Source organism: Pongo abelii, chromosome X, assembly GCF_028885655.2.
Source record: "Pongo abelii isolate AG06213 chromosome X, NHGRI_mPonAbe1-v2.0_pri, whole genome shotgun sequence".
NCBI classification, from domain to species: Eukaryota; Metazoa; Chordata; class Mammalia; order Primates; family Hominidae; genus Pongo; species Pongo abelii.
In genome coordinates, this window is record NC_072008.2 from 41472666 (window position 1) to 41488323 (window position 15658).

At 37.4% G+C, this 15658-nt stretch overlaps 1 protein-coding gene across 12 annotated transcripts in view; it reads left to right on the top strand.

The window, feature by feature from the left end:
• Positions 1–15658, top strand: part of USP9X (ubiquitin specific peptidase 9 X-linked) — a 146950-nt gene that overhangs the window by 116340 nt on the left and 14952 nt on the right. For all 12 annotated transcript variants that reach the window (XM_054544478.2, XM_054544481.2, XM_063721226.1 and 9 more), the window contains 5 exons: positions 3829–4019; positions 9057–9230; positions 12166–12307; positions 13508–14261; positions 14807–14930. In XM_054544478.2, the coding sequence (XP_054400453.1) occupies positions 3829–4019; positions 9057–9230; positions 12166–12307; positions 13508–14261; positions 14807–14930 (1385 nt within the window). The remainder of the gene's footprint in view (positions 1–3828; positions 4020–9056; positions 9231–12165; positions 12308–13507; positions 14262–14806; positions 14931–15658) is intronic.

Consider the following 15658-nt stretch of genomic DNA (forward strand, 5'->3'; position numbering starts at 1 on the left):
ATCATGCCACTGCACTCCAGCCTGGGTTACAGAGTGAGACCCTGTCTCAGAAAAAAAAGAAAAAGTAAGTAGGGATGGACTTCTTCCAGCCAGCATGAACTGCTACCTCTTAACATAGTATAGTTCTCACTACCTACCAGAATTTAAACTGCAGTTGATTTTTAGAATGGTTTGTACGTTTCTAAAGCAACAGTTGGCCGGGCATGGTGGCTCACACCTATAATCTCAGCACTTTGGGAAGCTGAGGCAGGTGGATCACCTGAGGTCAGGAGTGCAAGACCAGCCTGGCCAACATAGTGAAACCCCGTGTCTACTAAAAATACAAAAATTAGTCGGGTGTGGTGGCACATGCCTGTAGTCCTAGCTACTCGGAAGGCTGAGGCAGGAGAATCACTTGAACCCGGAAGGTGGAGGTTGCGATGAGCTGAGATGGCACCAATGCACTCCAGCCTAGGTGACAGAGCGAGACTCCATCTCAAAAAAAAAAAAAAAAAAAAGCAACAGTTAATGTACTTATGTTTTTTTGTGTAGAGTGTTTAGTATAATTTGGGGTTTGTTTAATGGTAAGAACCTTCATTTTTAATAATAGTTTTAAATTTTTACTTTTCTATTTCTAAATTTTAATTTTCTATTTTGTGCCAAGTTATACAGTATCTGCCAATTTCACTGTCTGTGCTTGCTTTTAGGTTACTCTTTGAATTTCCCTTAGATCATAGCTCTTCTTGATTAGGAAACAAACTTTCCCTACTTTAAATAGTCTCACATAGTCTTGTGGCAAAATTTAGGCTGCCTGCTGAGTATCCAGTGCAGTATAAAGCAGTGAAGAAGTTGAGTTGTAGTGGCGAATCAGAATTGACATAACTGTAAGATAGCTCTTTGAAGAAGAGCATATGGCAAGAAGACTTAAGTTGTGGTCATGTTTCTGCTTACCATATAATATTTCCTTGGTTTTACTTTTCCTGTTTATAGTGATAGTGGGAACTGAAGAGAGAAGCCAGAGTATATTCTAATTGTAGTAAATGGTTCTTTTAATTCCCTCCCTTCAGTTGCCAGAACTGATTTTGCTCTGAAGAAGTAGTTTATCAATTGGAGCTTCTGAAACATCTACTTGCCTCAACTCTTCCCTAGACCTGCTGTGCCAGATGGTCTAGGGATTGGGGTCTGAGCACTTTTACTTTTTAAAAAAAGCTTCATAAAGGACACTTATACCCATACCTGATTAAAAATCACTGCTCTGGGAAAAAAATGTAATTCAAATTCCAGTTCTGGAGCCCATCATATACCTGGGATATTGAGTTAAACACAAGTAGATATAGGTAATTGTACTGGCAAGAAGTAAATGAGGCATACAAAATATAATTACAATTTCAAATAAGGTGTACCACTTTTACTCTCATGGTATCCTCTGCTCCATGTTGTCTCTGCACCCCAGTGTACTGTGGGAGTTTTTGTGGTGTTTTTTGGGTTTTGGTTTTTTTTGGCTTATGTTTTTGTTTCCATTGTTAGAGTATAAGTTTCTCATGGGCAGGGACTGGTTGTTGTCTATTTCTATATCAGAGTGATCAGATACAATTCAGGGAATATTGAAAGATAGTTAAATGTAAAAACAAATTCTTCTTTGTAGCTGCTGTATGATTATGACCTTTAGGAATTCTGTCTTCATGTTATATCTTACACCACTACTTCTGTCTTTTTTTAAAATTGTGGTAAAATACATGTAACATGAAACTTACCATCTGTTTTTAAATGTGCAGTTGTCCTATTAAATACATTTACATTGTTGTACACCATCACCACCACCCATCTCCAAAACTCTTCATATTGCAAAACTGAAACTGTAGCCATTAAGCTACTCCCCATTCTCCCTCCCCACAGCCTCTGGCAACTACTGTTCTTTTTGTCTCTATGATTGACTACTCTACATACCTCATCTAAGTGATCATATAAGTGAAATCATACAGTATTTGCCTTTTCATAGCTGGCTTATTTCATTTTAAAGTCTAAGTAATATTCTATTATATGTATATACCACATTTTCCTTATCCATTCATTTGTTGATGGACATTTGGGTTGCTTCCCCATTTGAGCTATTGTGAATAAGGCTGCCATGAACGTGGATATACAAATAGCTGTTTGAGGTCCTGCTTTCAATATTTCCAGGTATATGCTCAGAAGTGGAAGTACTAGATCATTTGGTGATGCTATTTTTATTTTATTATTTATTTTATTATTTTTTTCAGACAGAGTCTCACTCTGTCACACAGGCTGGAGTGCAGTGGTGCTATCTCAGCTCACTGCAACCTCTGCCTCCTGGGTTCAAGCGATTCTCCTGCCTCAGCCTCCCGAGTAACTGGGACTACAGGCACGCACCACCACACCCCACTAATTTTTGTATTTTTAGTAGAGATGGGGTTTCACCATGTTGGCCAGGCTGGTCTCGAACTCCTGACCTCAGGTGATCCACCCACCTTGGCCTCTCAAAGTGCTGGGATTATAGGCGTGAGCCACCATATACAGCCAAATTTTTTGAGGAACTGTTTTCTAGAGTGACTGCACCATTTTACATTCCTACCAGCATTGCACAAGAGCTCCAGTTTCTCCATATCCTTGCCAACACTTGTTATACTCGCTCGTTCTGGTAGTTGACACCCTAATTGAGTGTGAGGTAGTATCTCCTCATGGTTTTGATTTGCATTTCCCAAATGGTTAACGATTTTGAGCATCTTTAGCTGTGCTTATTATTGGCTACTTGTTCATCTTCTTTGTCTATTTTTAAATTGAGTTGTGTTGTTGAGTTTTAAGAGTTCTCTGTATGTTCTAGATATTAACTCCATATCAGATACGTGATTTGCAGATACTTTCTTTTGTTGCCTGTACCTCTGATGTCATATCCAAGAAATCACTGCCAAATCCAGTGTCTTGAAGCTTTTGCCGTATGTTTTTTTTTTTTTTAACAGTTCTGTGGTCTTAGCTCTTACATTTAGGATTTTGATCCATTTTGAGTTAATTTTTGTATGTAGTGTTTCATAAGGGCTCAACTTTATTCTTTTGCCTGTGGATTATCCAGTTTACCCAGCACCATTTGCGGAAGAGTACTACAGTCATGCACCACGTAACAATGTTTCAGACAATTACAGACCATATATATGACAGTAGTCCAAGAAGATTATAATGTTGTATTTTTACTGTACCTTTTCTATTTTTAGATGCACAGATTCACCGTTGGGTTGCAGTTGTCTACAGTATGTAGTACAATAACATGCTGTACAAGTTTACAACCTAGGAGCAATTGGCTATACCATCTAGGTTTATAGGTACACTCTGATGTTCACATGACAAAGTCACCTAATGATGCATTTCTCAGAATTTATCCCTGTCATTAAGCAAATAATGACTATACTGATATAGGTATATTTTATTGACAGATCTGAGCATTTTATGTACAACAGCTACACAAAGGATATATTATCCCCATTCACACATAAAGAAACTTGAAGCCTAGAAAGTTTAAGTAGTTTTTACTTGCTCAAAGTTACTTGGCTTATAAGTGGTAGAGCCTGCATTTGTGTCTAGTTCAGTCTAAATTACTATGCTAACGCTACACTATATTATCTTATCTCTCTTATACATGGTCAGGGTTATTTGGTTATGATAACTAGTATGTGAAATGGTGGGGATAAACACTAAATACTAAAAATTTATAAATTGAAAAGTGTTTTGGAAATGAGCATAATAGGAATACAAATCATTTGTTCAATAACTGCTTGGCATTTGTCTCAATGTATTTTATTATACTTTAGCTCATTGGTGTCAATTTTTGGTTTCTAGAGCAATGTTGATCCCAGGGATGATGTATTTGGATATCCTCAACAATTTGAAGATAAACCAGCATTAAGTAAAACTGAAGATAGAAAAGAGTACAACATTGGTGTCCTAAGACACCTTCAGGTCATCTTTGGTCATTTAGCTGCTTCTCGACTGCAATACTATGTGCCCAGAGGATTTTGGAAACAGTTCAGGTAAACTATGGATGGACAGTAATAGAGATACTTCTTAAAATGAACATCTCAATACACTAACATTAAACCTCTAAAAGACACGTTGGAAGGCATCTTTTTTTAAGCACTGGTAATAGTCAAACTGTCCTCAGTTGGGTAGGTTTTTTGTTTTTCTTTTTTTTTTTTTTTTTTTTTTTTTAGGTCCCCTTAGGAAGAAGTAGAAACTGGCATAGTAAGGAAGGGCAACGTCCTTTAGTATCTTAACCATATTATTAACTTTTTATTAGGAAAACATCTAATAAATACAGAAGTAGAAAAAGTAGTATGAACCCCTGTATACTTGTCACCCAACTTCAGTAGTAGTCAGCTTGTGGCCAGCCTCATTTAATCTATATTCTTACCTATTTTTTTTTCTTTTTCTTTTCTTTCTTTCTTTTTTCTTTTCTTTTCTTTTCTTTTCTTTTTTTTTTTTTTGAGATGGAGTTTTGCTCTTGTTGCCCAGGCTGGAGTGCAGTGGTGTGATCTTGGCGCACTGCAACATCCGCCTCCCAGATTCAAGCGATTTTCCTGCCTCAGCCTCCCAAGTAGCTGGGATTATAGGCACCCACCAGCACGCCTAGCTAATTTTTTGTATATTTAGTGGAGACGGGGTTTTACCATGTTGGCCCAGACTGGTCTCGAACTCCTGACCTCAGGTGATTCCCACCTCAGCCTCCCAAAGTGCTGGGATTACAGGTGTGAGCCACTGTGCCCGGCCCCTACCTATTTCTTTCTAGATTGTTTTGAAGCAAATCTTAGTTCCATCTATAAATACTTAAGTATGTGTCTGTAGTGTCTGTCTCAAAACATGATCATGATACCATTATTTTTTTTTAAATTGCTTAATATCAAATATCTCTGTCAGTGTTTGAATTAACTGAGTTATCTCATGATTGGTTTTTACTGATTTTTTTTAAAAATAAGATTCAATTGAGGTCCATTTACCACAAATGGTTGATAATGATCTTGATTATTCATCTGTTCCTTTTTTCCCTTTACAGTTATGGGGGAATTGGAGGACAAATAGTTTAGCCTGTAAATTTTCCCACGGTCTGAATTTCGTTGATGGAATCCCTGTGGTGGTTTATTATTTTCTGTTTTTCTTGGTCACCTGCATCTTCTATAAACACCTTGTGAGATCTAGAGGCTTGATCAGATTGTGGTATTATTTTTCTTTTCGTGGAATGGATAGGCAAGGCTACTTCATAGGGGGTAATGTTTATCTCCATGAGGAGTGACATATAAATAATGTCTGTCGTCTTACGATGTTAACAGCAGTGAATTATTATTATTATTTTTATTTTTTTCCTGAGATGGAATCTTTGCTCTGTCGCCCAGGCTAGAGTATAGTGGCGTGATCTCAGCTCACTGCAACCTCCACCTCCTGGGTTCAAGCAATTCTGCCTCAGCCTCCTGAGTAGCTAGGGTTACAGGGGTTACAGGCGTGGGCCAACCATGCCCGGCCAAGTTTTGTATTTTTAGTAGAGACGGGGTTTCACCATGTTGGCCAGTCTGGTCTCGAACTCCTGACCTCAGGTGACCCGCCCGCCTCCCAAAGTGCTGGATTATAGGCATGAGCTACTGCTCCCCCCGGCCTCTTTTTTGTTTGTTTGTTTTTTTTTTTTTTTTTTTTTGGAGACAGAGTCTTGCTCTGTTCCCCAGGCTGAAGTGCAATGGCTCGATCGTGACTCACTGCAACCTCTGCCTCCCAGGTTCAAGCGATTCTTCAGCCTCAGCCTCTCAAGTAGCTAGGACAACAGGCCCACCACACCCCGCTAATTTTTTGTAGTTTTAGTAGAGATGGGGTTTCACTGTGTTGGCCAGGCTGGTCTCAAATTCCTGACGTCAGGTAATCCACCCGCCTCGGCCTCCCAGAGTGCTGGGATTACAGGCGTGAGCCACTGCACCCAGCCGATTATCATTATCTTAATACAGTATTTCTTCAGGGTTATAAAATAACAATATTTTATTTTTTCATTTAATAGCTAGAAAAGATCTATAAAGGAAAAATTGTCCTTACCATTTTCTTTTAAGTTAGAAAACTCAGATTACATTTTTTATCTTGTTTCCTTTGATTTTAAGTCAGTACTACGTCATGCACTGTGCTAAAATAACTACAGTACAACCACGTAACTCTTACTGTGTATGAAAAGGGGTATAATTCTTTACAGCAGTGAGGTTTGGTTTGTTTTGTTTTGCAAGTAATCCTCCTTGGAATCCCTTCAAGGTGCTTCCCGGCCACCTGAGAGGAGGGGGGAACGAAGGGTCACTGATACTCTGATCCGCCTTCCCTTCTTCTGACAAAGCAGTATAAATTTCTTTTCTTCCCCTAACTAGGCCCTCTGCTTACTCTGTACTAGTGTCTTGCGTGGACCACCCCCCCTCCCATCTCTCATTTTGCTTTTAGTCCCATCACCCAGCATACCATTCTCCCTCCTCTCTGACTATTTCAGTTCTGTCTTTCCCTAGGTTATTCCAATTCCATCTCTGCCTTAAGGCTATTTTAGCATTTCTGTTTATGCTCTTCCAAATTGAAGAACACAAACAGAGGCTTATACTGGGTTTTTGTTTGTTTTTTTTTTTGAGACAGAGTCTCACTCTGTGGCCCAGGCTAGAGTGCAGTGGTGTGATCTCGGCTCACGGTAACCTCTGCCCCCTGGGTTCAAGCGATTCTCCTGTCTTGGTAGCTGGGATTACAGGCGCCTGCCACCATGCCCAGCTAATTTTTGTATTTTTAGTAGAGACCGGTTTCACCATATTGGTCAGGCTGGTCTTGAACTCCTGACTTCAGGTGATCCACCCGCCTCAGCCTCCCAAAGTGCTGGGATTACAGGCGTGAGCCACTGCGCCCAGCTGAAGCTTACACTTTTTAAACTTTCGTCTTGTCATTCAGTTACAATTTTTTCTCTTGTAATGCCTTTGCTTTTTTGACTTTTCAGTTACTGCCTGTGCTAGTGGAGCTCGGTTTGTATAGACTAGCACTTTGGATTATCCACACTTTAGACATATAATCTACTCTTGATACAAGCGGGTTCGTTAACTACACTTCCTCACCCCACTTTTTTATTTTGAAAAGTTTCAAACCTACAGAAAAGGTGAAGAAGAGGTATAATTATCACCTTTATGTTATATTCTTTATGCGGTTTTACTAATTAACATTTTGCCATATTTGCTTATCTTGCCATATGTGTACTTGGTTTTTGGTTTATTTTTTTCTTAAGTTTTTGTTTGTTTGTTTGTTTTTTGTTTTTTTGAGATGGAGTCTCGCTCTGTCGCCCAGGCTGGAGTGTGGCACGATCTTGGCTCACTGCAAGCTCTGCTTCCTGGGTTCACACCATTCTCCTGCCTCAGCCTCCCGAGTAGCTGGGACTACAGGCGCCTCCCACCACGCCTGGCTAATTTTTTGTATTTTTAGTAGAGACAGGGTTTCATTGTGTTAGCCAGGGTGGTCTTGAACTCCTGACCTTGTGATCCACCCGGCTCGGCCTCCCAAAGTGCTAGGATTACAGGCGTGAGCCACCGTGCCCGGCCTTTTTTCTTAAGTTGATAGTTAAGTTGCAAACATGATGCTTCACCCCTTCATACTTCAACATATAACAGATCATATATCAGAATAAGGCAGTTTTCCTATTTATGAATAATACAATTATATCCAAGTAATATAATAACGATTTTTAATCTCTAATATTCATCAGTGTATATTCCGATTTCCCAAAAATGGTCTTTATAACTTATCTTTCTATACCAATCTGATACTCATGAAGGAATCACAAGGATTTGGCTGTTAGCTCTTTAGTTGCCTTTTATGTAACATAATCTCCCTAACTTGTGACGTATCGCACTGAAATTTTTAAAGAGTCCAGGCCAGTTGTCTTGCAGAATGTCTTTTTTGATTTGTGTGATTGTTTCCTGATGATTAGCTTTATGTTAAATGTTGAGGGAGTGGGGGCAATAAAACTACATAATTGATGTTTTGTGTTTCTCACTGCACTGTATTGGGAGGCATGTGTTATCCACTTAATTATAAGTGATACTAATTTTGATTTCTTGGTGTCTTAACAGATCTCTCCTTTATAAAGTGTACCTTTTCCCTTTTGAAATTAGTTGATTACATGTTTGAAAGTTTGAGGAGTTGAGTATGGTTTGAAAGTAAATAGAATGGACTGGTGTAATTTCCAGTAATGAAACAAGCTGATTTTTAACAAATAATATATTTGACTTTAAACTTACTATATACAAATTTTTACTTGTCTAAAATATAATAGAGATCAGATTATTTGCTATGTAGAAAAGGTTTTACAAAAGTATAAACACAGTTCTTGCATACTTTAAAATGTCATTTCTTGCTTAGAACAAATACACTTAAATTCTCTATGTACATTATTCTGTATATACAAAATCAGGTATTATTGATAGTTTCCAGGAGTGCCTGAGTTTTAGCAGTATGAGTTCTCATTTTGTGGTATGTAGTGATGGTGTCTTTTCTTAAATTACTCAAGAGATTAACTCTAGAACAAGTTAAACCTTTCTCTCTTCACTTGGGAAAAAAATAAATTTAAGAGTAACTAGATCTGATCTTTTTATTATTTATAATCCAAAATTTAAGCAAAATTAAAGAAATAAAATAGTGATTGTAACATCCACATAAGAGTGAGATCCACCACCTCATCTTAATAGTATCTTTAATTGGATTCAAAATGCATGCATGTGCCATATCACCTGAAGCAACCATCCTTCCTGGTGCTATACTATCCATCAATTACACCACTAGTTTCGTGGCAGTTCTTTGCCACTAGAGTACTAGTTTTACTGTGAGGCTCTCTCTCTTACCCCACTACATTCTATAGGGAAAGCACATTCTTTTTTTTCTACTTTTTCCATGTAGTTGAGGAATAAAAATCTCGGTTTTATATCCTGTTGTTTGTGGTCTTGTTGCTTTTTTTTTCCCTGAAAAATATAGTTGTATATATTGTTCTGTGAATGTTACATGTTACATGTTTTATTTCATTCATTTCTTAGGCTTTGGGGTGAGCCTGTTAATCTGCGTGAACAACACGATGCTTTAGAATTTTTTAATTCATTGGTGGATAGTTTAGATGAAGCTTTAAAAGCTTTAGGACATCCAGCTATGCTAAGTAAAGTCTTAGGAGGTTCCTTTGCTGATCAGAAGATCTGCCAAGGCTGCCCACATAGGTAAGTACTAATTACGCATTGAAAGTATATGTTGTACCATGTATATACTAACAAAAATAAAATTTTTACTAGTACTTACATACAAAAGTGGAGTATATCACTGATTACTAAATACCTGAAACAGAATGATTTATATACTGTGCATACCTTACTGCTGTGGGGCTTTTTTTTGTTTTTGTCAGTTAACTTTTAGTTCCTTCTACTCTGCCTGATCTCTTAGCCATTTTATTATATTATACTCTTACAGTCTCTTTCTTCCTTTCCTTTCCTTTCTCCTTTTTCTTTTCCTTTCTTTTTTTTTTCTTTCTTTCTTTTTTGAAAGAGACAAGGTTTCTCTTTGTTGCCTAGGCTGGAGTTCAGTGGCATGATCGTAAGTCATAGTAACTTTGAACTTCTGGGCTCAAGCAATCCTACTGCCTCAGCCTCTCAAATAGCTGGGACTACAGGCATGTGCCACCACACCTGGCTAATTTGTAAATTTTTTTAGAGATCGGATCTCTTGTTGCCCAAGCTGGTCTCAAAACTCCTGACCTCAAAATCAGTCCTCACACCTCAACTTCCCAAAGTGTTGAGATGACAGGTGTGAGCCACTGCACCTGGCCTACTCTTATATTTTTTTACAGAAGATTATTCATGGGGAAATAAAATGGCATTTTGCATATAGCTACAGGTGTTACTTATAAATTTGCCCTTTATCTTAGAACTTGAGTTATTATAATAGTGTAAATACAGTAAGTTTAGAAGATAACAAAGCTGTGGTAGTATTTCCTATACAAATGAAATAATGACTTTTAAAATAGCATTGATTATTGTCATTATCTTTAAGGTATATTTGTATACAAAACATATCAAACCTATTGTTAAAAAAAAAGATTTTACAAGAAAAACATTGACAAAACAAATTGACTTGAAAATTGTTTAAGGACTTCTATTAGAAATAGTTAATGAGTTCATTACTGATAAATATACATGCCTGTCATATGGAAATTTTACTTTGGGACTTGTTATAATATGGATTAATGTTGATTTGCAATCGTTTTTCACCAAAATGTCACAGTAAGATAGTATTTTCTACAATCCAAACTGTATTAAAATATAGTCATGGGTTGAGTACACATGTGGTTTGTGGGGGTGTTTTGTTTTTGATTACCAGGAGATGATTGGGGGAGAGGTAATATTATATAAATGAGAAATTTCTAGCAAGTTATAGTCTTACCACTCATTCATAATTAGGGAATATACTTATTCACTTAGCCTAGGCAACTTTTAGTCCTTTTGAAAGGCCTTTTATATTAGGTGAACAATAAAATAAAATTTTAACCTTGTTTTTAATTAGTGATAAAAACAGTCAACTTTGGGGTCGTTTGTTCATGTCACTTCTCCTTAGTTTTAGACAATTCTCTAAATTATTTGGAAATCACTGGTTTTCTTTGGCAAGTGAAATGTCAAAAGATTATGGTCTTGAACTCAGATCCTTATACCTGATCAACAGCTAAACTAGTCTTATTTTTTTAACTAGCTGGGCATGGGGGTGGACTCCTGTAGTCCCAGCTGCTTGGGAGGCTGAGTCAGGAGGATCGCTTGAGCCCAGGAGTTAGAAGTTCCAGTGAACTGTGATTATGCCACTACATTCCAGCCAGGGTGACAGAGTGAGACCTCACCTCATTAAAAACAAACAAGAAAGAAACTCTACTTTGAGTGCCCATATGACCATTCTGTTTTTCACTCTCAGTGCTGTATTCATTGAATTACACGAATCTTTGTGTTACAAGATTTTGCCCAACTGTAGGCTAATATAAGTGTTCTGAACACATTTAGGGTAAGCTAGGCTAAAGCTATGATGTTTGGTAGGTTGGGTGTATTAAATGCATTTTCAGCTTATGATATTTTCAATTTATGATGGGTTTATTGGGCTGTAGCCATTTCATAAGCAAAGAGCATCCGTAGTTGCTGCAGAGACCATATGCTTCACAAAGCCTAAGCTATTTACTATCTGGCCCTTTACAGAAAGACTTTGCTGTCCTCTAGTGTTAGAACACCTTCTTTTTATAGGTGTTGAAGAATATCCTCCTTTTGAAGTGTAGTCTAAGATCTAACTTTTTTCCCTCTATGGGCTGTTCACTGATTATATAGTAGCAATTTGCTTAATACCTGCTTTATATTCCATTCATACAATTTATAAATGCCTTTGTGTACCTTTTTTCCGGAGTTTAAAATTCCTTAAATAAGGGACTTATCTTAAACATTGAATATCCCTCAGTGCTTTTACACATAGAAAGCACTCTCAGTCTATCCGTTGAATGATTTAATGGTTAATAATGTATTCCTCACATCCCTTGTTTTGCATTTATGCATGTGTCTCACCAGAAATTGGAAAGTCTCTTTGGTTAGAAAATGACCATAAACTGGGATTCCAGCTCCTTCTCAGGTTGCTAATCCTGTACTCATTTGTGTGTTCAAACTTTTGCTTTACTAAGGCTTCCATCACAGAAAAGAAAGAATATATAAAAATTTAGCTTATTCGTAGTTTATTTTTCAGAACTTAATAAATTCATGCTTTGGCTTCAGCATGAATTACTGTCTAAACAGACAACACTAGAAGCAGCATTGTATACTACAAAGAGATTAAGCTGTGAGCCCAGACAGATTCAACTTTAAAATACCATTTCACCTAATAATCTTGATCAAGTTAACTTTTTTATTGCTAACATTCTATGACTTACAGGTTTCGCATTATAAAAACGGCAAATGTATGGGTGCAGCACACGGCACATGTATACATATGTAACAAACCTGCACGTTGTGGACATGTACCCTAGAACTTAAAGGATAATTTAAAAAAAAAAAAAGGCAAATGTAGTTTACATTAAGTCCATAACTAAATAAATGTTTGCAAAACTAAGGGATAAATCCTTTCTTTTTTAATCGTTTTTAGGTACGAATGTGAAGAATCTTTTACGACCCTAAACGTAGACATTAGAAATCACCAAAATCTTCTTGATTCTTTGGAACAGTATGTCAAAGGAGATTTACTAGAAGGTGCAAATGCATATCATTGTGAAAAATGCAATAAAAAGGTACGGGCTGTCCAGTTTTGTTTAATTTTGATTACATTTAATGGATTTAGAAGAAATTGGTTTTTTTGGTTCATCCTCACAAGTCACCCTATTTTTATTTCCTCCTACTTTGGTATAGTGGTAGCAGAGAAGGTAGTCAATATGATAACTAATAGAAGGTTTGGCAAGGAAGGAAAAAAAGTAGTGCCAAAGGGGCTAGGTAAATAAGATAAAAATAGGTAAATAAGAGTGAATAATTTTAAAAGTCATAACATGATAGCACATTCTCTTATATAAGTTACACAGACATTTTCCATCTCTACCGAGAAACAAATTGCCATTGAACCCCTCAAAGATACAGAGCTGATAGAGGAAAACATTTCTCCTGTCATGTCCAGGATTAGGATTACTTGTCAAGACCAAAACATTTGCTGAAACCATTAATTACTTTATTGAACCACATAAGATTTCTTTTAGACTAGTCAAGTGGCCCATAAGATTTCTTTTATCACCTATATTATAAAACCATTTATTTTGGAAACTTATTAGCAGTTCTTTGAGAGAGATGATTCACACGCATTATAGTAATGAGTAAGGTATATCTTTGGGAGCTCCCAAACCCTTTCACCCTCAAGTCACTTGTGTTGTTTTGGCCTTATGCACCACTTAGAGAAGTCTTAAAGTTTAAAGATTGAGATTGTGGGCTGTAAAGCCATACTGCCTGCCACCTGCAGCTCCTGAGACCTGAGGCAAGTTACTTGACGTCTCTGTGATTACTAATTTTCATCTTTAAGGTTCAGTAGTACACACTTGAGAAGGTTGTAAGGATTCGGTATGTTTTTACTTGTGCAGCACTTAGTATATTACCTGGCATCTTAATTGCCCAACAAATATTAGCTACTCTTATTGTTATTGTAGTTCTTTGGTTTGTGCATAGGAAACCACCTTCGTGGGAACAACAGTAAACATCAAACAGGTAATAATGGCTAGATAACAATGACAGAAACCAGTCAACAGCTTACCATTTGCATATTATTAATTTCAGCATTTAAATCAGCTGATAGGATTATCTTGATTATGCTCATTGTCATATATTTGTTTATACTTAAAAATTCAGATAAGTCTTAACATCATTTAAAAGTTTGCTTGGGTTTTTTTTTTTTTTTTTTTCTCCTGTGGATTTTAATAGAACATCTGGTAACTTTGTCTTGTTTATTTTAGGTTGATACCGTAAAGCGCTTACTGATTAAAAAATTACCTCCTGTTCTTGCTATACAACTAAAGCGATTTGACTATGACTGGGAAAGAGAATGTGCAATCAAGTTCAATGATTATTTTGAATTTCCTCGAGAGCTGGACATGGAACCTTACACAGTTGCAGGTGTCGCAAAGCTGGAAGGGGATAATGTAAACCCAGAGAGTCAGTTGATACAACAGAGTGAGCAGTCTGAAAGTGAGACAGCAGGAAGCACAAAATACAGACTTGTGGGTGTGCTTGTACACAGTGGTCAAGCGAGTGGGGGGCATTATTATTCTTACATCATCCAAAGGAATGGTGGAGATGGTGAGAGAAATCGCTGGTATAAATTTGATGATGGTGATGTAACAGAATGTAAAATGGATGATGACGAAGAAATGAAAAACCAGTGTTTTGGTGGAGAGTACATGGGAGAAGTGTTTGATCACATGATGAAGCGCATGTCATACAGGCGCCAGAAAAGGTGGTGGAATGCTTATATACTTTTTTATGAACGAATGGACACAATAGACCAAGATGATGAGTTGATAAGATATATATCAGAGCTTGCTATCACCACCAGACCTCATCAGATTATTATGCCATCAGCCATTGAGAGAAGTGTACGGAAACAGAACGTACAATTCATGCATAACCGAATGCAGTACAGTATGGAGTATTTTCAGTTTATGAAAAAACTGCTTACATGTAATGGCGTTTACTTAAACCCTCCTCCCGGTGAGTATCAAGAGAGTTTAGCTTCTTAGTAATAAAGAATAATTTCTAGTAGGCGTCAACATGTTTAAGTTCATAAAATTAATGTTTTCACTTTAAATGAGTCTAAATTGCCGGGTGTGGTGGTTCACGCCTGTAATCCCAGCACTTTGGGAGGCCGAGGTAGGTGGATCACCTGAGGTCAAGAGTTCAATACCAGCCTGACCAACATGGTGAAACCCCATCTCTACTAAAAATATAAAAATTAGCCAGGCATGGTGGCATGCACCTATAGTCCCAGCTACTCCGGAGGCTGAGGCAGGAGAATCGCTTGAACCTGGGAGGTGGAGGTTGCAGTGACCCAAACTGGTGCCGCTGCACTCCAGCCCGGGTGACAGTGAGTCTCCATCTCAAAAAAATAAATTAAAAAAAAATGGGTCTAAATTAAAGTAGCCTGAGAGGGGTTCTTAACAAATTTAGGACTTCTCAAAATTAATGGAAATGCAGACTTGTTTGAAAATGGGGTTGGAAAATAAAAATGTGTTTTTATATCTGCATTTTATTTATAGGGCAAGATCACCTGTTGCCTGAAGCAGAAGAAATCACTATGATCAGTATTCAACTTGCTGCTAGGTTCCTCTTTACTACAGGATTTCACACAAAGAAAGTAGTCCGTGGCTCTGCCAGTGATTGGTACATTGCTTTGGATTTTCATTCCTATTATACTAATGTTTGGTTTGGTTCTTTAATAGATTGCTTTATGTTTTTCTAAACCAAGAGAATTTTGTTTGAAGTTTGGAATATAGAATAAAAACTCTGGGTCACAATAGAGAAATCATATTAAAATAGTTACTTAGTCTAAACATGGCCTTTTGTTATTCAGAAGCTGACTTCTGCTTTTATTACCTTGTATCATATCTTTGACATCCCTGCACCAAAGACTACAAGATGAGACTGGGGGACAGTGACTCACAGCTGTAATCCCAGCACTTTGGGAAGCCAGGGTGGGAGGGAGTTCAGGACCAGCCTAGGCAACATAGTGAGACCCCCATCTCTTCAAATAAGATTTTAAAAATTACCCAAGTATGGTGGCGCACACCTGTAATCCCAGGTACTCGGAAGGCTGAGGTGGGAGGATCGCTGGAGCCTGGGAGGTTGAGGCTGCAGTGAGCCATGACTGTGCCACTGCACTCCAGCCTGGGCAGCAGAGCAAGACCCTGTCTCAAAGAAAACCAAAGATTACAGGATGAGACTGAAAAGTGTAAGCTACTTATGAAATTTATTAGGTTTTAGCTTACCTAGATTGAATTCTGACACCGATTGAAAGGGTAAAAAATTAAAATGGTTTTCTTAAGTTTCTAATTGTGAAAGTATAGAGGCCATTATAATACATTGATTTAATAATTTTTACTTACTCATTT